Source organism: Netta rufina (genome assembly GCF_964035555.1).
Source record: "Netta rufina genome assembly, chromosome: 20".
Classification (NCBI taxonomy): domain Eukaryota; kingdom Metazoa; phylum Chordata; class Aves; order Anseriformes; family Anatidae; genus Netta; species Netta rufina.
Genome location: NC_140144.1, coordinates 3,211,723 through 3,231,981, shown reverse-complemented (window position 1 = coordinate 3,231,981; position 20,259 = coordinate 3,211,723). Strand labels below are relative to the sequence as shown.

Genomic DNA, 20,259 nt, shown 5'->3' with positions numbered 1-20,259 from the left:
CTTCTCTATCTCACCCCAGGTTATAGCAGAGGGGTTGGTGCCCCAGACCCCCATCCCAGCTATTCTTCCCTATTCCCAATTAACAAAGAGATCACCACTGCCTCCAGCTGGGTGACTGCATGTCCCATGCAGCACAAATGCAGACGCCAGCATATTGATACTTGGACTTGATGATCCTGAAGGTCTTTCCCAACCTAATTCTGTGATTCCATGTTCAAACTCATGCAGACCTGAGCTAGGGAAAGAAACCAGGACGGGAGCAGGCTGTGCCTTAGGGAGATCTTCCAAATCCATCTTAAAGCCTCAGCAATGGGATGGGAGATGGACATGCTGTATCTGGCCTTATTATATTTGTTCACTGGATGCTGCTGCTCTGCTCATTAGAGCAGCAACCAAATGAGTCTGCTGCCTGGCTGAGGTTAGAGGAGGGTCCAAAGCCTCTACTGAAGAAATGTTAATGTGATACTTGCAATTCGAGGGGGGGGATGCACCAGGAGTAGAGGTTATTAAAATATCTCTGTGAGACTGATGAGAGTTAAGCAAGCGCTGAAAGTTTTGCTGGTTTTAATTCATAGCTCTGATGTTCTTCACAAATGACATAAAGCCAGCAGTATTCTCCTTCATCCCACAGCCACTACGTTACGGGGGCATTCATCTTGGGAACAGAAAGGAAAATATCTCTGCTAAGATTCTCAAGAGACAGCTATAGTCCCAAACCAAAATAGCAACGAAATCTCCAGATGCTCATATCCGGAACCTGACTCGGGCTCCATTCCGGCTCTGTGGCAATACCTTTACATTTCTTTAAGCCCCTTTTTTTGATGAGCACTAGAATACTATGCAAATATTAATCTACCGTGATTTGCAATATCCTGCAAGGTAAGTACTGCAGAAACTGTTTCACATCTGGAGAACAACAATACCCACATGAAGCTGCTTATGCAGAGGTCATGGGACACATTTTCTTTTAGATTTTTTCTTTTTTAATCCAAAAACTGTCATCCACCCAATCTTTTTTTGAGCATGAAATACATACTCCTGGATCCATACTCCTTACTGAGCTGGGTCAGAACAATTTATGTAGGACAACATCCAAAAAGCCAGAGGATGCTCCATGGACTGGTTACCTGCACATTGAGCAGGGTTGTGTACCCCCAGCTCTCTGCTGAAACACCTGAAGTGAATGCTTAAAAATGGCATGTAGGCAAGTGCTGCAAAATGAGGCTTTAAATCTGCGCATTGCATCTCCCAGAGCTGCTACTTCTTCCTGCCATCACACGAACTTGCCCAAGGCTGATGCCTCTTTATGTGCTCCCCCATTGATTGTAATTCTTATCCAGCATTATCTTATCTTGAGCTATTACAGTGCAAAATGCTACATTATTTCCTTACTGCCTGGAGCTAGCTCAGGCATCTCTCCTCATTAAATCACGGCAACTGCGGGAGAAAGTGGAACAGGTCAGCCCCACACTGGCTGGCTGATTTACGGCAGGATGATTTACACAGCCCGCCACATGCAGTGCTGCCACTGCAGCGTGCAGCCCTGGGGGCATGGGCCTCAGGAAGGAGAAGGCATGGACACACACCATCCTTGAGCATGGAAATACCTATTTTAGCGAGATTTCTTACCTAGCAAAAACTCTTCTGTTCTAGTTTCCCTTAATTCCATAGCACTGATCTTTAGTGGCGCATTGACTGCTCAGTGTAGCCAAGATACATAAGAAGGAAGGACTTCTCCTTCCCTAAGTTCTGTGGACACCTCTCTGCTCACCATAATTTGGAAGAGATGCCCAAGAATTTCTTTTCTAATGCTGACCCAGGACAAGGGATGGCCTTACCTGGAATACCGTGAGGATGGCAGCTGGGAAGGTATCAAAATTTGTGGTTGGCGTTTCGTCTTGAAAATTGAATCTAGAGAAAGTAATAAATAATAATATAAAAAAAAAAAAGGCAGTAAGGGACGAGCAACTCTCCTGCAGTCCCGTAATACCCTGTAACCTTAGAGAGCAGCACTTGCTCCACTCAGAAACAACATCCCAATGAGTACAGCAGGGAACACAGCATAACTGAGGATGTGGCTAACAGGAACATTAGCAGAAATTAAATTTAGATCCTTGAGAAAATTTTGATGCTTTGGAATTAATTGTGTCCATAGTTCAAATGAACAACCAAAAGCACAAAAAATTTGCAGAACAAGACATTTCGATAAGTTTTTGCCCACAAGTGTAAAAGTCAAAATTGAAATTACCCGCTTATTGGGACAGTTTTATTTTAAAATTTTAAAGATAAAATAGGAGATGATTGAAAAAAATGTTATTTCATTTTAAAATTTTATTTTTGAGTTTAAATGGTAATATCGTAATACTTCTTGTTACAAAATTCATTACAACGGGCATTTCTTAGTGGAAAAAATCAGATTCAACAAAACTGTTTTCAAGCAAAACAATATACCTATTGAAAAGAAAATCCTGCCACTCTGGCTATCAAGGAAACAATTTGCTTTTCCCCTCAGCAGAAAAAGCACTGCCTCTCCCAGTCCTATCTGAGAGATCTGGCTGAACCAGGCGATCATAGAACAGCATAGGAGCCTTGATGAAACCGAGAATTATGATAACTAGAAGGAATTCAGCTCTAGGAAACGTATCAGAATGAAATCCATCTTCTGTAAACCAGGGACCACTTCTCAGCAGCCCAGACAGAGATTGACATCTGTACCCTCGATTGCAAATTTTCAAGCCCTGCAGCCCCTTTACCCATGTGTATGTCAGGTGATTGCTCTCAGAGTACCCCTGAAAGGACAATGGTTAATTAGACTTACTGTCCTCCAAAGAGCTGCATCCCCAGCAGAGCAAACACCACGATGAAGAGGAACAGCAGAAAGAGCAAACTGATGATGGACTTCATGGAGTTCAGCAAGGAGACCACAAGATTCCTCAGGGAATTCCAGTATCTATGATGGAGATCAAGAGAGAACATTAATGGGAGAAGAGGCTCTTTAGTTTAGAAAGTAATAAGATCTGTTCTTTTATTATTTAAAAAAAAAAAAAAAAAGAGAAAAAAGAACAAAAAAAAAAAACAACAGGAGGAATGGCAGGGATTATTGGCATCTTTATTCTCCTCTCTGACTTATATGACTGAAAAGCACAGCTCAGTGACAGAATCTCCTGTAGCATTCCAAGGGCCAAGATGGTCACCCTGGTGCATGTGTACCAGCGCAGAGAAGTTCACTGCAGTGAAAGGGCTCAGTTTAATTTCTCAGCAGCCCCTTTCCTGTTGTAGATTTCAACCTTTCTGCGTATGCTCCCCCATGTTTTTCATCCCACATTGCAGTCAGCAGGAGTGTGAAAAAATGGGATGTGTCGATATCAATGAGAGGCTGAACCTGGGGACAGTGAATCCTTGGCTTCACGAGGCATAAAGCAAGAATAACCATCATCTCTGCCAGGAAATGTCCCCTTCCAACTTATCAAATGCCCTGAGTATTCACAAGCAGGCTTAAAACCTCACACGCTTAGACACTTCTGTAGATGTTTAACACACACTCATGCACAGCAGATGCCTTCAGAGCGGGGCAGTTCAGCTGTGCAGTTGAAGCATCCAGGACCAAGCAACCACCTCTGAGGATGGAAACAAATCCAGGACATTAACTCCGACATGACAAGAGGGAATGGCTCAGCCTGCATCACAGCCAACACAACCACACCACATCCAGCCATCTGCTGCAGCCCCTTTTTGCTTCTATCCCCCAACATGCCCAGAGGTTGCTCCAGGCACACGCATAGGCAGGCACGCTGTGTGATGGGGAGGGTGCCCAGGAACTGCCCCTTTTCTTGCCCTATTTGCCTTATTTCTATTAGGAAAACTAATGACTCAGAAAACGCAGAACAAGCCATCAAGCAAAGGAGCTCTTCGACAACCTCCTTTTGGACAGTCAGGCACATGGAACAACAGGGCAACACATGCAATATCCTGTGTTAAAGGTTTTGAGACCAGAAATTTTTAAGGCAGGAATTAAAAAGATAAAATGAAAACCACCACTAATTTTCCTCTTCTTCCTCTCTCCCGTGCAGCTGGGAGGACTGAACTAACCCAGGCTGAGGATGGCAGAGGCAGGTCCATGCCAGGAGGAGCAGGATCACACACTCCTGGTGCACCCATTCCAAGAAGATTTGTGTCCATAACACAGTGACAACAGGTTTCAGGGGGAAATTTTTGTCTCCTGGGGGAATATCTTTGATTTTAAGAGATGCAACCACACCTCTCCTTGGAGAAGGTGGATGGGTTTGTTTGTCACAAAGACTTTCCCCTGCTCGTCACAGTGACTTCAGGCAAAATCTGCCAGCAGCACCAGGCTGGCACCTCGCAGCTAACCCAGCTGGACACTGAATTCCTGGAGAGGCCTCGGCTTGTCTTGGAAGAGCTCAGCACCAACTCCTGCCTGATTACAGAGCACAGGATATAACAAGGGGCTGCATCTCTGCAGCTGCCAGTCCCCATTTGGTTCAGACATGACTAAGAGGAAAATATGTGAAACACCTTCCCTTGTCTTCCTCTCTGAATTTTTCTCTCTTAGGCTGTGTTGACTCTTTGGGCATCCTGCTGTCACCTTTGGGACTGCTGTAATTTAACTTTTTAGCTATTACATCACTCTGCCAGCTGCAGTCACACAGATTTGGGCCATAGGAATCAAAATCTCTCATATCAATTCTTCAGAGCCGGGTGGACTGCCATTGTCTGCTACTAAACCCAGAGGCAAGGAGCCTCGGGGAAAAACAAAAATATGTGAAAGACACAGAAAATGGGCAAAAATTAAAACTACTCAGGATCAGGATGTTTTCACAGTGAAGACCCCAATAAGAACAGGCGGGCAGCTGTCTGTGCCTGGTGCTACATCTTTGGTCGCTCCCTAAACTGCACCCAGATCTGCTGGGGGAGCTGGGAAGGACCTGGTGACACCATGAACATGTTTCTGTCATACCAGGGGAAAAATCCTCTTAAGGGAATTTCTGCATCAGTGGGGCACAACTTTTACTTACCGTACTGGGAAGGGGGGCAAGCACCCAAATCACTCCATGACTTGCTTTGAATAGTTAAACATCAGGCTTTGCCCCCTTATTATACTGGTTAAAATCCTGAATAGTCAAAATTGGCAAAGAGATCATTTAAACTTGCAAAAATGTCTAATTCTTTTTGAAAAGCACAACATACAATCAGATACACCCAACCTCAGTAGCTCTGGATAAAACTAACTGCAGACAATTAATTACTAGAATTTTCTTTAAAAGCATGGAGTTTTCCATAAGATTAGAGCAGAAGTAGATTAAGTGACATTTTTGGAGCACCACACCTTTTGCTGGACATTTACAGAACTTCATCTTTCCTACTCCCACCGTGCCTCAAATGACACATTACCGTGCATGAATTGTTGATCTTCATGATGATTAGCAGATCTAAATCAGAATACTCTAAAGAGCTAATGAATACCATGCATGTGAATAGTTAGGAAAGTACTTAGTTCCTTCAAACTACTGTTTTGTTCGAATGTGACAGCCTATGCATTTGGGTTGCTGTTCTGTTTTTGGTGTGTTTGTTTTGGGGGGTATATTTCTCTTCCTGATTTTTTTTTGTTTGTTTGTTTTGTTTTCTCTGTCTTATCTTTTTCTCTTTTAAGTGAAGAGAGTGATGGAAAGATGGGAGATGTGAGGAGGTCATTGTGTAGCAGAAAACAACAGCAAGGGCAGCCAAATATTTCATCAAGTTCCACACTACAACATTAAAACCTTGTGGAAATTGCTCTTGATGGGTTTACAAGGTGCACATTAGCTATTTCCTAATGCCAGCACACAGTAACACACCACATGAGTATGGAAACACCTGAAAAGCTGGGACAACCCAACTCTAGCAAATGTTCAAATTCACAGGCTCAACACAGAAAACCCTAGGCATTCCCAGACCAGGCAGAGCACAGTGTGGCAACGCTTCATATTTGTGTGAATGTTGTGGTTTGGTCATCAGCATTCCCTACCCAGCAGTAGCCAGAGTAGCTCAGCTCACTCAGCCCATCAGATCTAAACCTTTAAGGAACTATCACCAGGTCAGCGGCAGATAAATGAGCAGTTGGTGGAGCTTAGAAATTAAATAAACTTTTTTATTCTACCACAAGAAACGAGGGATCTCCTACTGAGATTCTTGTTGTAAGGAAGCTTAAAGCCAAAGAAAAGCAGGATGCTCTCATGCGTCCCTGCCCCAAGGGTATAAAAGCGCTGAAAACTGTGTCAGACAAACCTGTATGTAAGTGATGCTGGGGAAAGGGCTGTTAAAAGTCCTCAGAGATGCAACTTCCTAGGAACTCACTAGTTTCTGACTGCCAGAAACCCGGAATGCCCAGCCAAGGGAAGGGCAATTCTGCTTCTGCTGTTTTCTTCCATTCCCACACCCACTAAGGCCATTACAGATGTCGGATGTTAGAACTGACAGACCTTTGTGCTGCCAATTACAGGGTGTTTTTATGTTGTTGTTGTTACTGTATTATCATTATTTTTATTATTAACACATGTGGAAAGCACTACTATTTTCTGTGGGGCTGGTGATACAGATCTCATATACTACTAGAAGTCGAATGGGAGCAGAACAGGAGCTGGACTCACTTTGTGACTTTGAAAATCCTCAGCAGTCGAAGAGCTCTCAGTACGCTGATGCCAAATGAGGTACCAGGCTTCACCGCAGCCCAAATAACTTCAAAGATACTTCCCACGATGACCTGCAAGAGAAATCCATTTTATAGAGGGCAAAACATTTCTTTGTGGTGCTGCTATAGAGGCCGAGAGCTGAAGAGTCAAAGTGTGTACTACGATGGCTTTCTTGCGGAAGCTACAGTGCAATTTTGAGAGAAAAAAAAAAAAAAAAAGCAAAAAAAAAAAAAAAGCCTGGTTCTAACTTTCTGCAGTCCAATCTAAAAAAAGGGGCAATAACTAGAGTAGGGTAGAACAGATAGGAACTTGTTGCTTTCTTCTCTAACAAGCAAACTACCTCAAAATAGCATTTCTTGAAGGACACCACTACACTTTTTTTTTTTTTTTTTTTTAAATCTACACTGGCACAACTGCAAATACCATTTGTACTACTACTTCACCTGCTCACCCCACATGTCCAGTCCAGGCAGCCACCAGAGATGCAGTGGGCCCCCACCCCATCCTCCCCATCCCAACAGAAGCACCACAGCTTTGGCTGTGGCACTGCAGAACAGCCCAGCATTAACCTTGTGCAAAATTACCAGAATCTTCTGGCAACTCGGAGTTGTTAGCAGACTGATTAAGATAACAGCTATTAAGAGAGCCTAAAAAGTCTCTATCATGCACATCCAATTGTCTGCCAGGCCCTCAGGCTGCAGTTATTGAAAGAACTGTCCACAGCCAAGGATTTTAGCTTTGTTTTGTTTTTAATTTTAAACAATTTTTGTTTGTTCTAAGGTTGACAGAGAATTAACCTCAATAAATAATAAGAAATTTTCTCTGAAATCCTCTATTAAAAAAGACAAAATAATAATGGGTTAAGCACAATTGGAAAGGGTGATTATATCAACACAGGCTATTGCACAGTTAATAAGAGAAGATAGGCATTTTGTTGCCAGTTAGCGTTATTATTTGCATTAACTTAGCATATTTCAGAGCTCACACAGACCGTGGTCCCCAGTTGTGTGACGCACACCATTAGCACGTTACAACCAGACCCCAGGGAGCAGCTGGATCCTGATGAGAAAGGCAGCGTTAACAGCACGGCAGGACATGAGCTGCTGTGCCTGGGTACCTGAGCAGTGCCATGACCCTCAGCATCTTGCAAACCCCTTCCGTGAGCAGACACCTGGATGTCTTTTGAAAAATGCAGCACGGCATGCAGCCGCTCTGCATGAAATGCTGTGCCCTGATGAAGAAAATGTAGTGGAAAAAGGGGAATATACAAGAGTTGCTCACCCAATCACTCCCATTACAAAAAGAAGGAATTAATATCTCTCTCCCGCAGTCTGTGATTCTTGGGAATCCCTCATTAACCAGCAATAACCTTTCCTTAGTCACTCCACATATTACATTAATAATTAACTTCCCTGGCATCCCAGCATGGCCTCTTGGGAGTGGTTTCACATGAGACCCCACTGGACCATTTCTCCCAAGACTGATGTTGTCCTGTTTTGTTGTTTCTCTTTTTGCTTTTGAACCTTTTCATCATGATGGTTTGTCAGACTAAACTGGCTACAGATCTGTGTGATGTTCCAGTGGGGTGCAGGAGCAGCATTAGCTCTGGGGGCTGGAAGGTGGGTGAGGAGGCAGAAACCCAGACAGAAAGTAGGATCCCAGCGGATTCTCTAAAGGAGGCAGAATTAGAAACAGATCAACAGCTTTACCCCCTGGGAAACACCAGCTTAAGCTTAAAATAAAAAGTTTATGCTTAAAAAGCAAAGTTTATGGGAAGTGCTGCACTCCCCATAGCATGGCAGTTGAGCTTTGCTGTGAGTTGGGTGCTCCAGTTGAGGGAAGCTTCTTGGATTAGGCGCCACCTCTAAGTGTGCAGACATCCAGTTATCTTACATTGTCTGGGTTGTTTGGGATCTGGTTTCTGTTCATGGAAGTCTCTGGCTGCATAACCACTAAGGCACAAAGATCTGCATAGCGTATCTCAACGCTTTGATCCCCCATCACTGCAAGGGGCACCCAGGGATGAAAGTCCCACACAGCAGGGACTCAGGGCAGGCAGACACAGATGACTTTTGGGTTTGACCTCAGTCTGTTTAGCTCTGAGCTTTCCTGACACTGCTGCCAACAAGAGGATGTGGTAGCTCTAGGTGTAGTCTTGGCTTTAGGAGCTGTCACACACCAAAAGCAAAAATACCTCCTCCTCCTGTGTGGGAGCAGTGCTGAAACAAGGACTTTAGCCCATAGGGAAAAAAGAATCACTCTAAGCATTTTGGCAGATTAAGACTAGAAACAACAAATTAAATCCATCTTGGAGAGAAGGACTGGATGGTGGCTACAATGAACTTAACTGTTTTCCCCTTGCTCATGGCTGAATCAGAAGCATCACATCTGTGTTGTTAAAGAAAACTTACAGCCTGATTCGTGCTCTAGGACCAGTGCTCACCCCACACTAAAGATATAAAAAGCCTAGTTAAGCCTAGGTAATTAGTCTGTAGTTAATACAGACTAATAGCTTTTTTAAAATAAACATCTACCTGCAATGCTCATGTACAATTGTGTCAAAACTGGCCCCTCTATTGACATGCTACAGGTATAGTTTTAGCAGGAAAGGGAGAGCCTGAACTTCTACAGTGAAACAATCTGAATTTGAGCCTTTCTGTCACCTCATTATGTGTTTCAGCCTCTGCTTCTGGGTGCTCATGTCTGAAAAGTTCTGCCTATATATCCTGACATAAAGGCCACTGAAGGGACAACAGGGGAGATGAGGAATAAGATGTGTGGGCTTTTTGTCTTTCAGTCACCTCATTTAAATGGGAGACAGAATCTCACATTAATCAGAGCGTTTACTGGTGCTGATGCTGTGAGCACCCCATAACTCCTGCGGAAATGAAATCCCCGGCTGTCACATTTCGTCAAGAAGGATGTTAACTAGGGAAAGCTTAATGTGTTTCCCTGCATCTAATTTATATGACAACTGCTCTCTGGAAAGACACCCTTGTAGCACCATTTCCCATACACAGTCTTAAACGCCCAGCCCCATTTAATAATAGGGGACCACACACTTGATCCATGCAGCTGAAGCCTACTCACCCCAAAGTCAAAGCAGTTGAATGAAGAGTGGAAGTAATTTCTTGGCCCCAGTCCATACATCTTCAAAGACATCTCAGTAAGGAACAGACCCAGAAAAACAAACTCTGCGAAATCTAGGAACCAGAAAAGAGATTAAATTAGTCCACAAGACCTTGGTAGGCAGAGTTCTTCATGCAGGAAACAACAGTAATTTTTCACAATACAGACTTCCTCCTGCCAGAAGAAAATCCCTTTGCAATGGCAAACAAGACCCTGAGGAGAGTTTCACATAAATATTTCGATATGAGCGTGAGCTGCATTCAGATTGAGGTATTGGGAAGGCAATGTTTCATGTGTACTGTGGGAAGGTTGGCATGAGCATTAAATATCATCATCCTCTTTGTAAAGGAATTTTGAAAGAGTTCTGGGTCTAAAATTTCCAAAGGTCTAATTTAATTGCACAGATGTTTTGCAAATGCATGTTTGGAGCTTCTGTACCTACGTGAGATGGGCATTTTTGGAAGTGGGGTGTAAGCTTTTATAACATTCTCTCACGATAAAAATACCTTCTTACCCAACAGAGCTGCTGCCTCTGTGAGCTCAGATTCAGAGGTGTTGGGTCTACTGTTAGCACACAGCCACTTTTATTTTTATTACGCCTGCATAACTATATAATTATGGAAGAGCAAGTTCAGTTTCCTTCTGCTTCACATATCACAAGCAAATAGGCTGTGAAGATTTTGATGGGAGAATTTATCACCTATGATGAAACAAAGGGCAGAAAGAACATAGCTGGAGTTTTCAACTTCCGTATCAGGCTTTTTAGGACTTGAAGCTACAGAAAACATTGCCTTTGGCATTTTGAGTTATGCAAGTTAGGTCTGGAAGCCAATGAGCAACAGAAACAATGGAACATTAAAAACAAACATAAGGTTAAAAATCCCCTTGATACCAACACAAACCAAATGGCACACGGCAAACCTCTCCCTCTAGAGAAAAGGGGAAGGAAAGGTTCAAACTTCAAAAGGTAAAGACCAGTCATGTTGCTTACTGCCACAGAAGCTTCTCAGATATTGTAGCATGCAGATGCTACAGGGAAGACTTCTGTAAATCAAGTTTTATGATTCCAAGAACAATAAAGAGAAGATGGTGCCAAACTTTTCTCAAAGGTGCACAGACAAGGGGCAACAGATGCAAGTTGCTACAGGGAAAAATTCAGTTAATCTGAAATCCCAGTGTTTTGTATGCCTCCTGGAATACATGGCTTCAGCTAACAAGCGTGGGGAAGGAGCAGGGAGGGAACGAGGGCCCTTTCAAACTGCATGGCTTTTGCTCAGGTCTTTGCCTTGCACATTCATACCAAGCGAGTGCATTTGGCTCTGGTCCACTTTGCACTGATGCTCGTCTTTTTGAAATGGCCTGAAAAGCGCACTTCCACTATCAAAGATTAAAAGAGGGATTTTACATTTCAAATGGAGACAGTCATGAAATATCAAGGGCATGATGCTAACTGAAATGCAGGAAGCACTATGTAGATGAGGAAGGTTTATTAACACTTTACTGGGTAGCCTAGAAGGGCGCTTCTGCCAACATTTACAAGAGGGGAGGAAATACTGGGAGAGTATTAATAACTCCATGTAACCTAGTCTCCTTGTAAATAGAAGTAATAGCATTAAAGGAGATTATAAAGGGCAAAGTTCACATTTGAGGAATAGGATGACAAAATATGAGATCTGCACACTTCTCAGTGTTTTTGCTACCAACAGGTAGGTTCTATCTGCTGGGTCTCGGTGCTCAGGGGGCACTGCGGTGGCATGGACTCACGAAGGAGCAGCACATCTCCACCTTCCGTAGTGCCAGGAACCTGCTAGGAGAAGCATGTTCCCACCACACCATGCTAAAGTTCTCTCCTTCCTGGAAAGACCTGTAGCAAATCAGTAAGCAAAAAGTTCTCTTCAACACAAGGGATTCCAGAGTGGGAATTTTTGAGTTACCCTGACAATACACTTGACTATCCAAGTGCAGAGAAAGAGACCAGAGGAGCTAATGTCAGGCGTGACGTTAGATAGTAATAATATAAGAATATGAAATCAAGAAAAACAAAACCAACACACAGAAAAAACAAAGAACCTCTCAAAATGTGTTCAACGGTATCAAATTTCCTTGCACACAATTAAAAAGATTGCAAGTAGCAAGAACGTTAAAATCCTTAATTATTAATAGCTGTTGCTGTAAATCAGCCACTTAGACAGTAGCCAACTTCCATTCTGCACCCTGCAGTCTTTGGAAATAAGAAGCAGAATGAAACACTCCCCTAGCAAACCAGATACATCTTCCCAGAACACAGAAGAATTTGTGCTGCTGCTGTCACCTCTTCCACTCATTAGCCCCGAGGGAAAACTTGCACCAGCATTTATGCCGTTTACGGAGTCGCTCTCTCGCTGGGAAGTTAGAGCTCCCATCTTAGGTTTCATGCTCAGCAGAGCTCAGCAAGCCTGATGACATTTATTTGAATGTCTTCAGCGTGAAGTCCTCTTATTACAAGGATCGATGTCAAACCAATGCTTTAAAACTGATGGCCTTGCTTAGCTGGCAGACAATGGAATTGCAGGGAGGGGTTGTAGAGAGGGTTCAGGGAAAGCATTGCACAGGCTTCACCCCTTTGTATCTCACTTTAGTGGGGACATTGTTATTTATCCAGCAGACTCACCTTTAAGAGTTACATTTCACGTATGCTCAGAAAATAAAAATAAAAATAAAATAAAATAAAATAAAAAAATAAAAAACAAGGTAGAATTTTTATTACAATTTTCACCAACATATCCCAGTGCACTTTGCCAGGATAACTGCTATTATTTTGTAAGAAGAAAAAGGAGGAAAGAAACAAGGATTAATGTTCAGTCACCCATCCAGCAGAAGCATTTCCAAATAAACAAACAAAACAAAACAAAACAATTATCATCCAGTGCAATGTTTTGTCATTGGACAGACACAACCTGAACAAATATATACAAGGCCAGATTATCATGGGAGAAAAGCAGCAAGCAAATGCCCTAAGAAAAATAGAATCAAGTAATATTCAATATTAAAACAGAAGAAACACGCAAGAAATTCAATAACCAAGGAACTACTTCCTTTTGCCTCTCTTGAAAGAAGAGCCCAACTCGTCCTTTCACACCAGATGCCGTCCATCTAGAGCGGAGCTCACAGTGATAGCTGGGCCTCAGCAGACACCAGGTGCTACACATCACAGCGCTGCACGGACAAGGGATGGAGGCAAGGAAAATGTGGGCATAGTGAACTCCTTGGGCAAAAGGAATTGACTCAGAATGAATCAGCTCCTCCAGCTGATGGATCAGATATGTGATTTCTTCTGACATGGCCCTGCCCATTTAATTGAAAATACAATTTTGTTGTTTGGACCTCCTGGTATTCAGACCCCACAAGTAATTCAATCTGCCTTAAACAGAAGCATTTTGTAATGTGATTGAAGTAAAAAAAAGTTTGATACAAATACTCTTATTTAATTTAAGATTTGTACTATTGGCAAAGACCATGCTGGTATCTTTTTGCCCCATACTTTTGAATTAGATGGTTAGTGGCTCTTTTTTGTCAATCACCAATGGATTAATTCCATTTCTGCCCTGGCTCCAAGTCTGATGACATTAGGAGCAGGTGTTGAGCCTGACACTTCAGTTTCCTTTGCTCTTCCTCCTCGTACATTAAAGCAACCAGGAGGAGAACCTCAGTGAAGTACAACTTCTTCCTCTGACAAGGCAGACGTGAAATGTTCAGCAGACATAAAAAAATATGCTCGTTTCAGAAAGCCTTTTCCCTGCAATTGCAAATGCTGCATGTTTATATCCAGAGGGAGTTGGCTATCTACTTCAAAGGCAAACACAATATCATCAAAAAGGCCTAATTGCATCAAACACATGGTTCAGCATAGCACAGCACACAGGGAAGATGTTCTCAGGCCATAATGTCTAAAATACTGTTTTCAAATATTGTATTTATCAGAAAGGAGGCGTTCTGGAACTCATTTTTAGACAGAAACTGAGAAGCAAGCTAAAGATCACTGCAGTGTTAGCCAGGGAAACCCAGAGAGAGTTCCTTCATGGAGGGCAGCCACAGGCAAAGGAAAGCCTGATGAGAAGGCTCCCATCCTCCCAAGGGAAAACTTAGTGATTTAATCCTAAAATCTTCTCATTGCAGTCCCTAAAACTCATCCTGCCGAAGCTTCCACAGCCCTACCTTTCCAACTTTCTTCCATAGCTTTATCCAAGAGCAGAGGAGACAACCACCACCTCTGCTGACCTCCTGCATAGCACAGAAATGCATTCAGCTGCTTTTATATCAGTCCTGTAACTTCTGCTCAAGCTACAACATACATATTTTAGAGGGCCCAGTTCTGAATAGAAAACCCTTAAAATGCTGCACCTCCACTATGTGCCTACGTTACGGACTTTATGGTTGTTGTCCTTGCTGATGAAGGTCTTTGTTGCAAATAGATCTCAAGTGATGGTTTTCTATGCTAGATTATAGAGTTGTCTTCTGACAGAATTCTCTTGGTGTAGATAAGTGCAAGCAAATTATGATCATGGATATTCTTCTATAGGGAACTGCAACTTATTTAACTGAAGGTCCATGCTCTAGAGAGCAGCGTATGCCAAGCATACATGTGCGGTGTGAAAAAACTCACTGCAACATGGCACCGGAGCCCTTTTCATACTGAGAAGGAAATTTTCCCATCTAATTTGAGCATAGCTGTGGAAGCATGAAGTATGTCCTGTCATGCACCATACCCCAAGAATTCCAGGAGTTTCCCATCAGGGTGAATAGCCAGCTCTTTCAATGAGACTAAACAAACTCCAAGTCCCTTTGTAAAGCTCCCACTGTTCCTTTTCAAAGCAGTTGCAGCAACACGGAATATCAAGCAGAGAAACCTAATCAGAACAACTCAACAGCAGAAAAGTTAAAAGAAAAGACCAGAGGAAAATAAATCAATGCAAACCTGTAAGGCTTTAACCAGCCATTCTTTAGGTAAAATTAATTTGTAAAGTAATTAAATGTTCCCCAGAGGGACAGGTATAATTGAATTAGACGTGCCTGGGTAGCATTTTGTGGCTTAGCAGATCTTTGCAGACTTCACCACACTCCTGTCCCTCTGTCACAGTTCATACAACTCCCCACCAGCCCAGCTCTGAGCACCTTCCATGAAACAACCTAATTAGCATTGGCTGCTTCTCTCTTGCTCTGCATCAGACCAGTCAAGTCCTGCTCCTCCTCAGGGAAGTTCACTCATCATGGATTAACTTTAAAGCCACTTTTAAGCTCTGTCACTTGCACAGTTAAAAGATTTCGCCAAGTATTTCCAGGAGTTGTATAAAATCTCCCAGTTTTGTAATATCTTGCCCTGCCTTTATCTGATGGATTTTTGAATGAATCTTGGGCATAGGAAGACTTTCAAGAAGCATTTCTTGAGGACTGAACCATAGATCATTCACAAATGTGTCTGGTGCCAAGGTAACCAGGCTGGCTGCAGTCGGTGTATGCAGGAGAGAGAGGAGCCAAGTCCAGTCCTTACCATGACTGCAATAAATAAGCAGCTAGCCCACACATGTACTTTATGGCATAAAATATTCTCTGCTTCCTATAATAAACTCTTGATTAGTGCGAAATATTATTCTATGAAAATGATAACTTGCCCCATGAAGATGGGAATAACTTACTGGGATCACTTGCTCTTGGCTAGGTAGTATTCTAGCATAGAGAAATTAAGGTATGGTACCCGTGTTTTTCTGAAAGTAATTCACAAATTGGGTGGTAGGGACTTGTCCAGAGCATCTGAAAGATGAACCCACCCCAATCCCTGATACCGGGCAGAGCACAGTTCCAACCTTCCCTACTGTCTGCCGCTGAGCTAGGTAGGGAGCCTAATTTACGCTGATTGTACCAAATACATTTCCCACCTGGAGGTGCACCTTTCATGCTAATCAGCACAAGCAATCCTTCCTACTCACATGAGAATATTAAGCAGAAATTGCTGGCTCGTGGCTTTCCTAATGTTCTCTTAGAAAAGTTACTGAGTAAGGTGTTCCCAAAACTTACTTTGGAAATCTGAATTCTTCTTTTCTGAGTTGAAAGACTTAAAGTATTTTATTTTTTTCCTCCTAGACATTTAGTCCTAATTCAAGAGAAAATCCTAAGCCTCAAACTTCTAATTACTCTGCCAGTCTAGCTTTCCTCTGTTAAATTTGGGAAACGAATAGGCAAGACAGATTTCTCTGTGTGGCCTGTCTTTTCTATCTAAATCTCGTAAGAGAAACAGTTGAAAGGAGCTTCTGTCCTCCTTATGCATCTCATTACATCTTCAGTTACCTGGTGGCATTAAATATTTTAGCAAACATTAATAGGGAGCTTTTTTGAAGTTAGAACAGCTAGTATTCTTGACCTTTTAGGTCTATAAAAGAAAAACTTCAAAAGTTATCTTCTTTGTAATAATGTTAGACCTGAAGATCTGGGTCTAGAAATATTTAAATAAGTAATTTCAGAGAAATCAATGAAAATTAGGTGGATAAGTAACTTTAATGATCTAAGCCACAGTTATTAAGTCAGACTGTTTGATTTTTTCCTAGACTTTTTTTTTTTTTTTGCTTCAGCACGTTTGATATAATTTCTATCACTACTGCACATATTTTCACAGACAGACACCATGACATGTATCCCATCTGACCACATGCCATTAGCAAGAAAAAGATCTGTAAAACTGCAACTCTTTAAAGAATATAGAAATAATTGCTAAAACTGTGATGAATTAGCATACAATTCTGTAAACACATATGGACATGTTTTTTCCTCCCAAGTAGCCCTGGTCATGGCACATGCTGTTTGTTATCCCAGGGACACCAGCACAGACAGAGCTTTAACTATATCCGCAATACAAATCACCCATGGATGCAGATCAGCTGCAAAGGGGCATGGATTCTGCAGTTCTCTAAGCAGCTGATGATTAGACAGAGCAACTTCAATTTGCCCCAGCATGCACTCTTCACCCCTCCTTTCACAAAGCTTCCTACAGAACAAATCCTCCTGCAGTGGTACAAGACTAACACGTGGTTGAATTTGGAGTTTCAGGTAAAGTTAAAGATCACGTTCCCATGTCATCTCAGATGGATATTGTGTCCTGATGTGTTGGTTTTTTTTGTCTGAATTATATGACTCAACAACCCTTGAGTTACTAGAGGCACTCATAAATGCATTCGTGACCCTACTCTGAGGGTCATGGGAAGCCCCATGGGTCATGGTGACAGGAAGCCCCCAAAACAGACCTCAGAAATGCTGTGAGCAGCCAAAAACACAAGACCTGCTTAGAGGAGAGGTGCAGCCCCCAGTACTCACACAGCGCAGTGGTGAGCTTCTCCGGCTGGTCGTAGTGCACCATTGCCACGCAGAGCGTGTTGAGGGCGACCACGCAGAGCACGATCCAGTAGAAACTCTGAGCTTTCACCATGCGCCGGATGAAGAACCGAAACATTTTCTCTTTCCTCCTGAAGTAGGACGAGCTCTCGTTCTTCCCACTCTTCAAACTGGCACGGGCAAAAGGAGACCCTGGGCAGTGGGGCACAGAAACAAGAGTCACCACACCGCATCCCAGCAGGTAAAAGGCCAGAGGATGCTCTGGGGAGCGCAGACCCACTCCCAAGCACCAGAAACACAGCTGAGCAGAAAGCTGGGCACATTGAGAATGGGCAGAGCAAGGGCATCACGCTTGCAATGACTTTGCGAGGGATGAAGGCTGGGATTATAGAGCTTCATGGATTAGTGCCCAGATCCATATTCAGAAGGAACTGGGCTTCAAGCTCCCCGAAGCTATCTTGAATGTCCCAGTTTAACTCATGTCCATTGGGCTCCTGGCTGACTGCAGTCACGGCAAGACCTGGGGTGTTTGTGTCCCCAGTGTGGAGCACATCATCCTGGAGCTGTGCAGCTGGCACCTTGTCCCTCTATTCCCTGCTCCAAGAACCAGGCAAAGCCCCAGCCCTAACTACCAAACTGACCAAAGTCTCCTTATTTTACTTTCTGACTTCATGTCTCTCTGCAGCAGAGGGCTCAGTCTGTCTCCATGCATCATATTTTGGGCACAGCTACTCATTTGTATCAATTCTGCTTATATCAGCTACATTTCAAGTCTGGTCTGAAACCTTGGATGAGAGTCAAATGTTTTAATAATAGGAAGCTGACGGAAAAAATGATTCCTAATGTAAGCTCTCCCCCTGAGGTACTGTTGAAACGAGCACTGCTGAAACGAGCAATGAAAAGGCCAGTGCTGAGGCAGGCGAAATCAGCACCCGCTGGAGTTCCTCTGCAACAGCCGCAGGCACTGTTGCAAGCAGGGCAGGTCGTGATGGCCACAGGCTGTCCACTACCTGTTTCACGCTATGCTGGCACCCCTCTGATTGTCAGCAAGCCTTGTTGCAAGACGGCTCGTGGCAAGGCAGCACGCTGATGCCCTTCCCCATCATCAGATGTTGCCTGCCAGCGGGTAGGGCTGACCAGGACACGCACCATCCCATCTTGGACCAAGCTCCGTGACAGCAGGTGACTCGCACGAGCTCTCCTTGGAGATGGCTGAGTTTCATGAACAAAGTGTTCAGGCTGCAGCAGCCAATTTTTTATTTTTTTTTTTCTGTGTACTCGCTTATATTTCAACACTTCCAAGCATGGAAGGGGTGCGAATCTCACCCTGTTTCATCTTGCAGTAACACCAAACACCGCACCCATCGGAGGGATGGAGCATCCAGCTGTGACAGAGGTGTGTTCTCCACGCCTCGCAGCCCCACAGGAGCGTGCTGCACCAGCTCCCTAACAGAAAGCAAGCTCTGTGCTTCATTCCAGATTTCTGGCCATCCGCTGACATGCCAAGTGCAGAGCTGCTCCTGGCCAGGCTTTGAACAAATGCCTCACTGAAAAACTCAGTGTTCTGGTGTTGTTTGATATCATTCCTTTGGCAGTTTAAAAAAGAGTAATAGAAGTAATAGTGCTCATCTACTGTTTGTAGGTAATAAAATGAACTACAGGTTAAAAACATAGGCTACAGCTGTATTGTGGTAGCGTTAAGCAGACGAAGACCTCTCAGAAATCCAAGCCAGTCCATACTTTCAGACTTGCACAGGAATAGTCTCTGCAGCCCTTTCACCCCCTCTCTGCTGGCTCTGCTGATCTTCCAGGAAAGAGCAGCAGCAGGCCACGTTCTGTATTTAAATTGATTTAAACCTGGAAAACATCCTCTTTTCTAGATTTCATTGTCTGGAAATCAAGACAGTGCCCTGTCTCCAGTTCAGCATGGAGGGTGGGAAGCCAAAAGGAGTCAGCACCAACAGCTGCAGGCTGGTTAGTGCAGAAAAAAAAGGCACGGAGTCAGGAGGAAAGAAAATAATAAATTTTAAAAATAACTCCAGAGAGCACAGTGGGAAGTGTTTACCACTATATAGCTTTATAATGTAATTATAAGGCTCATTGAGGTACTTGTGTTTGAATTAAAGTGCAACGTATTCAGGCAACAGCCAGCAAGAGACCTGTCAACGTCTCTGCCCCTCTGGTCTGCATCTTCTCTCTGTGTTCAGCAATTGTATCGCTAGTTCTTCCACAGTTCTTGTGCTGCCATCAACAAAACATGATAGCTCAAGGAAACCATCCAAAAAAACTTTTCTCAAAACCATACTCTTCATGCATAATCACCCATACGATCCAATCGTTTGTTATGCAGAGCTTCAGTCTTTTCAAGAGCCTGCAGAAGTATTTGCTTTCTCCATTTCTTCTTTTTAGTCTTGTTCCATGAATCAAAATCACAAACACTTCTCCCCAGTGGATGAACCACTCACAGAAGGTGGAAAGCACTGCTGTTATTTTCCCTGCCATATGCTCCTGAGACAGTTCCCAGCTCTGCATCAGATTATCCACGAGCCCAGATGCTCCGTCATCCGTTGCCACCTGAAATGCTGAATTGAAAGATCTGTTTGCGTGGCATGGGTGCCCAGAGCCTAGAGGGACTTGGATGTGAATGCAAAGATCTCATAATTATTGCAGCCATAAACAAATGTTCCAGAAATGATGATTCTGTGTTATCCATGCAGGGATCTGAGCTACTCAGAAACAAAACAGAAAAAATACACACGGCTGCTGCAGTTTCACCTTCTTTCAGCAACAAATCTCGCATAGGAGTGTCAGCAGTTTAGCCACAAAACCTGCAGCCTGTGGCAGTCCAACAGAGAGTGATGGTGTCAGGAACACGCAGAGCAGTGCTCATTTCCTGCAAGCAGGTCTTCATTTAAAGGGGAAAAAAATCCAGCAGCAGCTGTAATGTCTTAAAAGGTTAATGCCAAATTTCCAAAGAGCATTTGAGGCGCTCATGCTTGCAAGCATACATGGACATGTACTCTCAGGAGTACTGTTTGTGCTGCTGCCCTTACACATCCAGGATTTGCTGCTTCGTGGTAAC

General features: G+C 43.4%; 1 protein-coding gene across 2 annotated transcripts in view; it reads right to left on the bottom strand.

Annotated features, from left to right (window-relative positions):
• Nucleotides 1-20,259, bottom strand: part of LOC311217258 (voltage-dependent N-type calcium channel subunit alpha-1B-like) — a gene marked incomplete at both ends in the record, with an annotated part of 280,405 nt that overhangs the window by 101,441 nt on the left and 158,705 nt on the right. For both annotated transcript variants that reach the window (XM_084299168.1, XM_084299169.1), the window contains 5 exons: nt 1,839-1,911; nt 2,819-2,950; nt 6,648-6,760; nt 9,780-9,892; nt 17,160-17,369. In XM_084299168.1, coding sequence (XP_084155294.1) covers nt 1,839-1,911; nt 2,819-2,950; nt 6,648-6,760; nt 9,780-9,892; nt 17,160-17,369 — 641 coding nt within the window. The remainder of the gene's footprint in view (nt 1-1,838; nt 1,912-2,818; nt 2,951-6,647; nt 6,761-9,779; nt 9,893-17,159; nt 17,370-20,259) is intronic.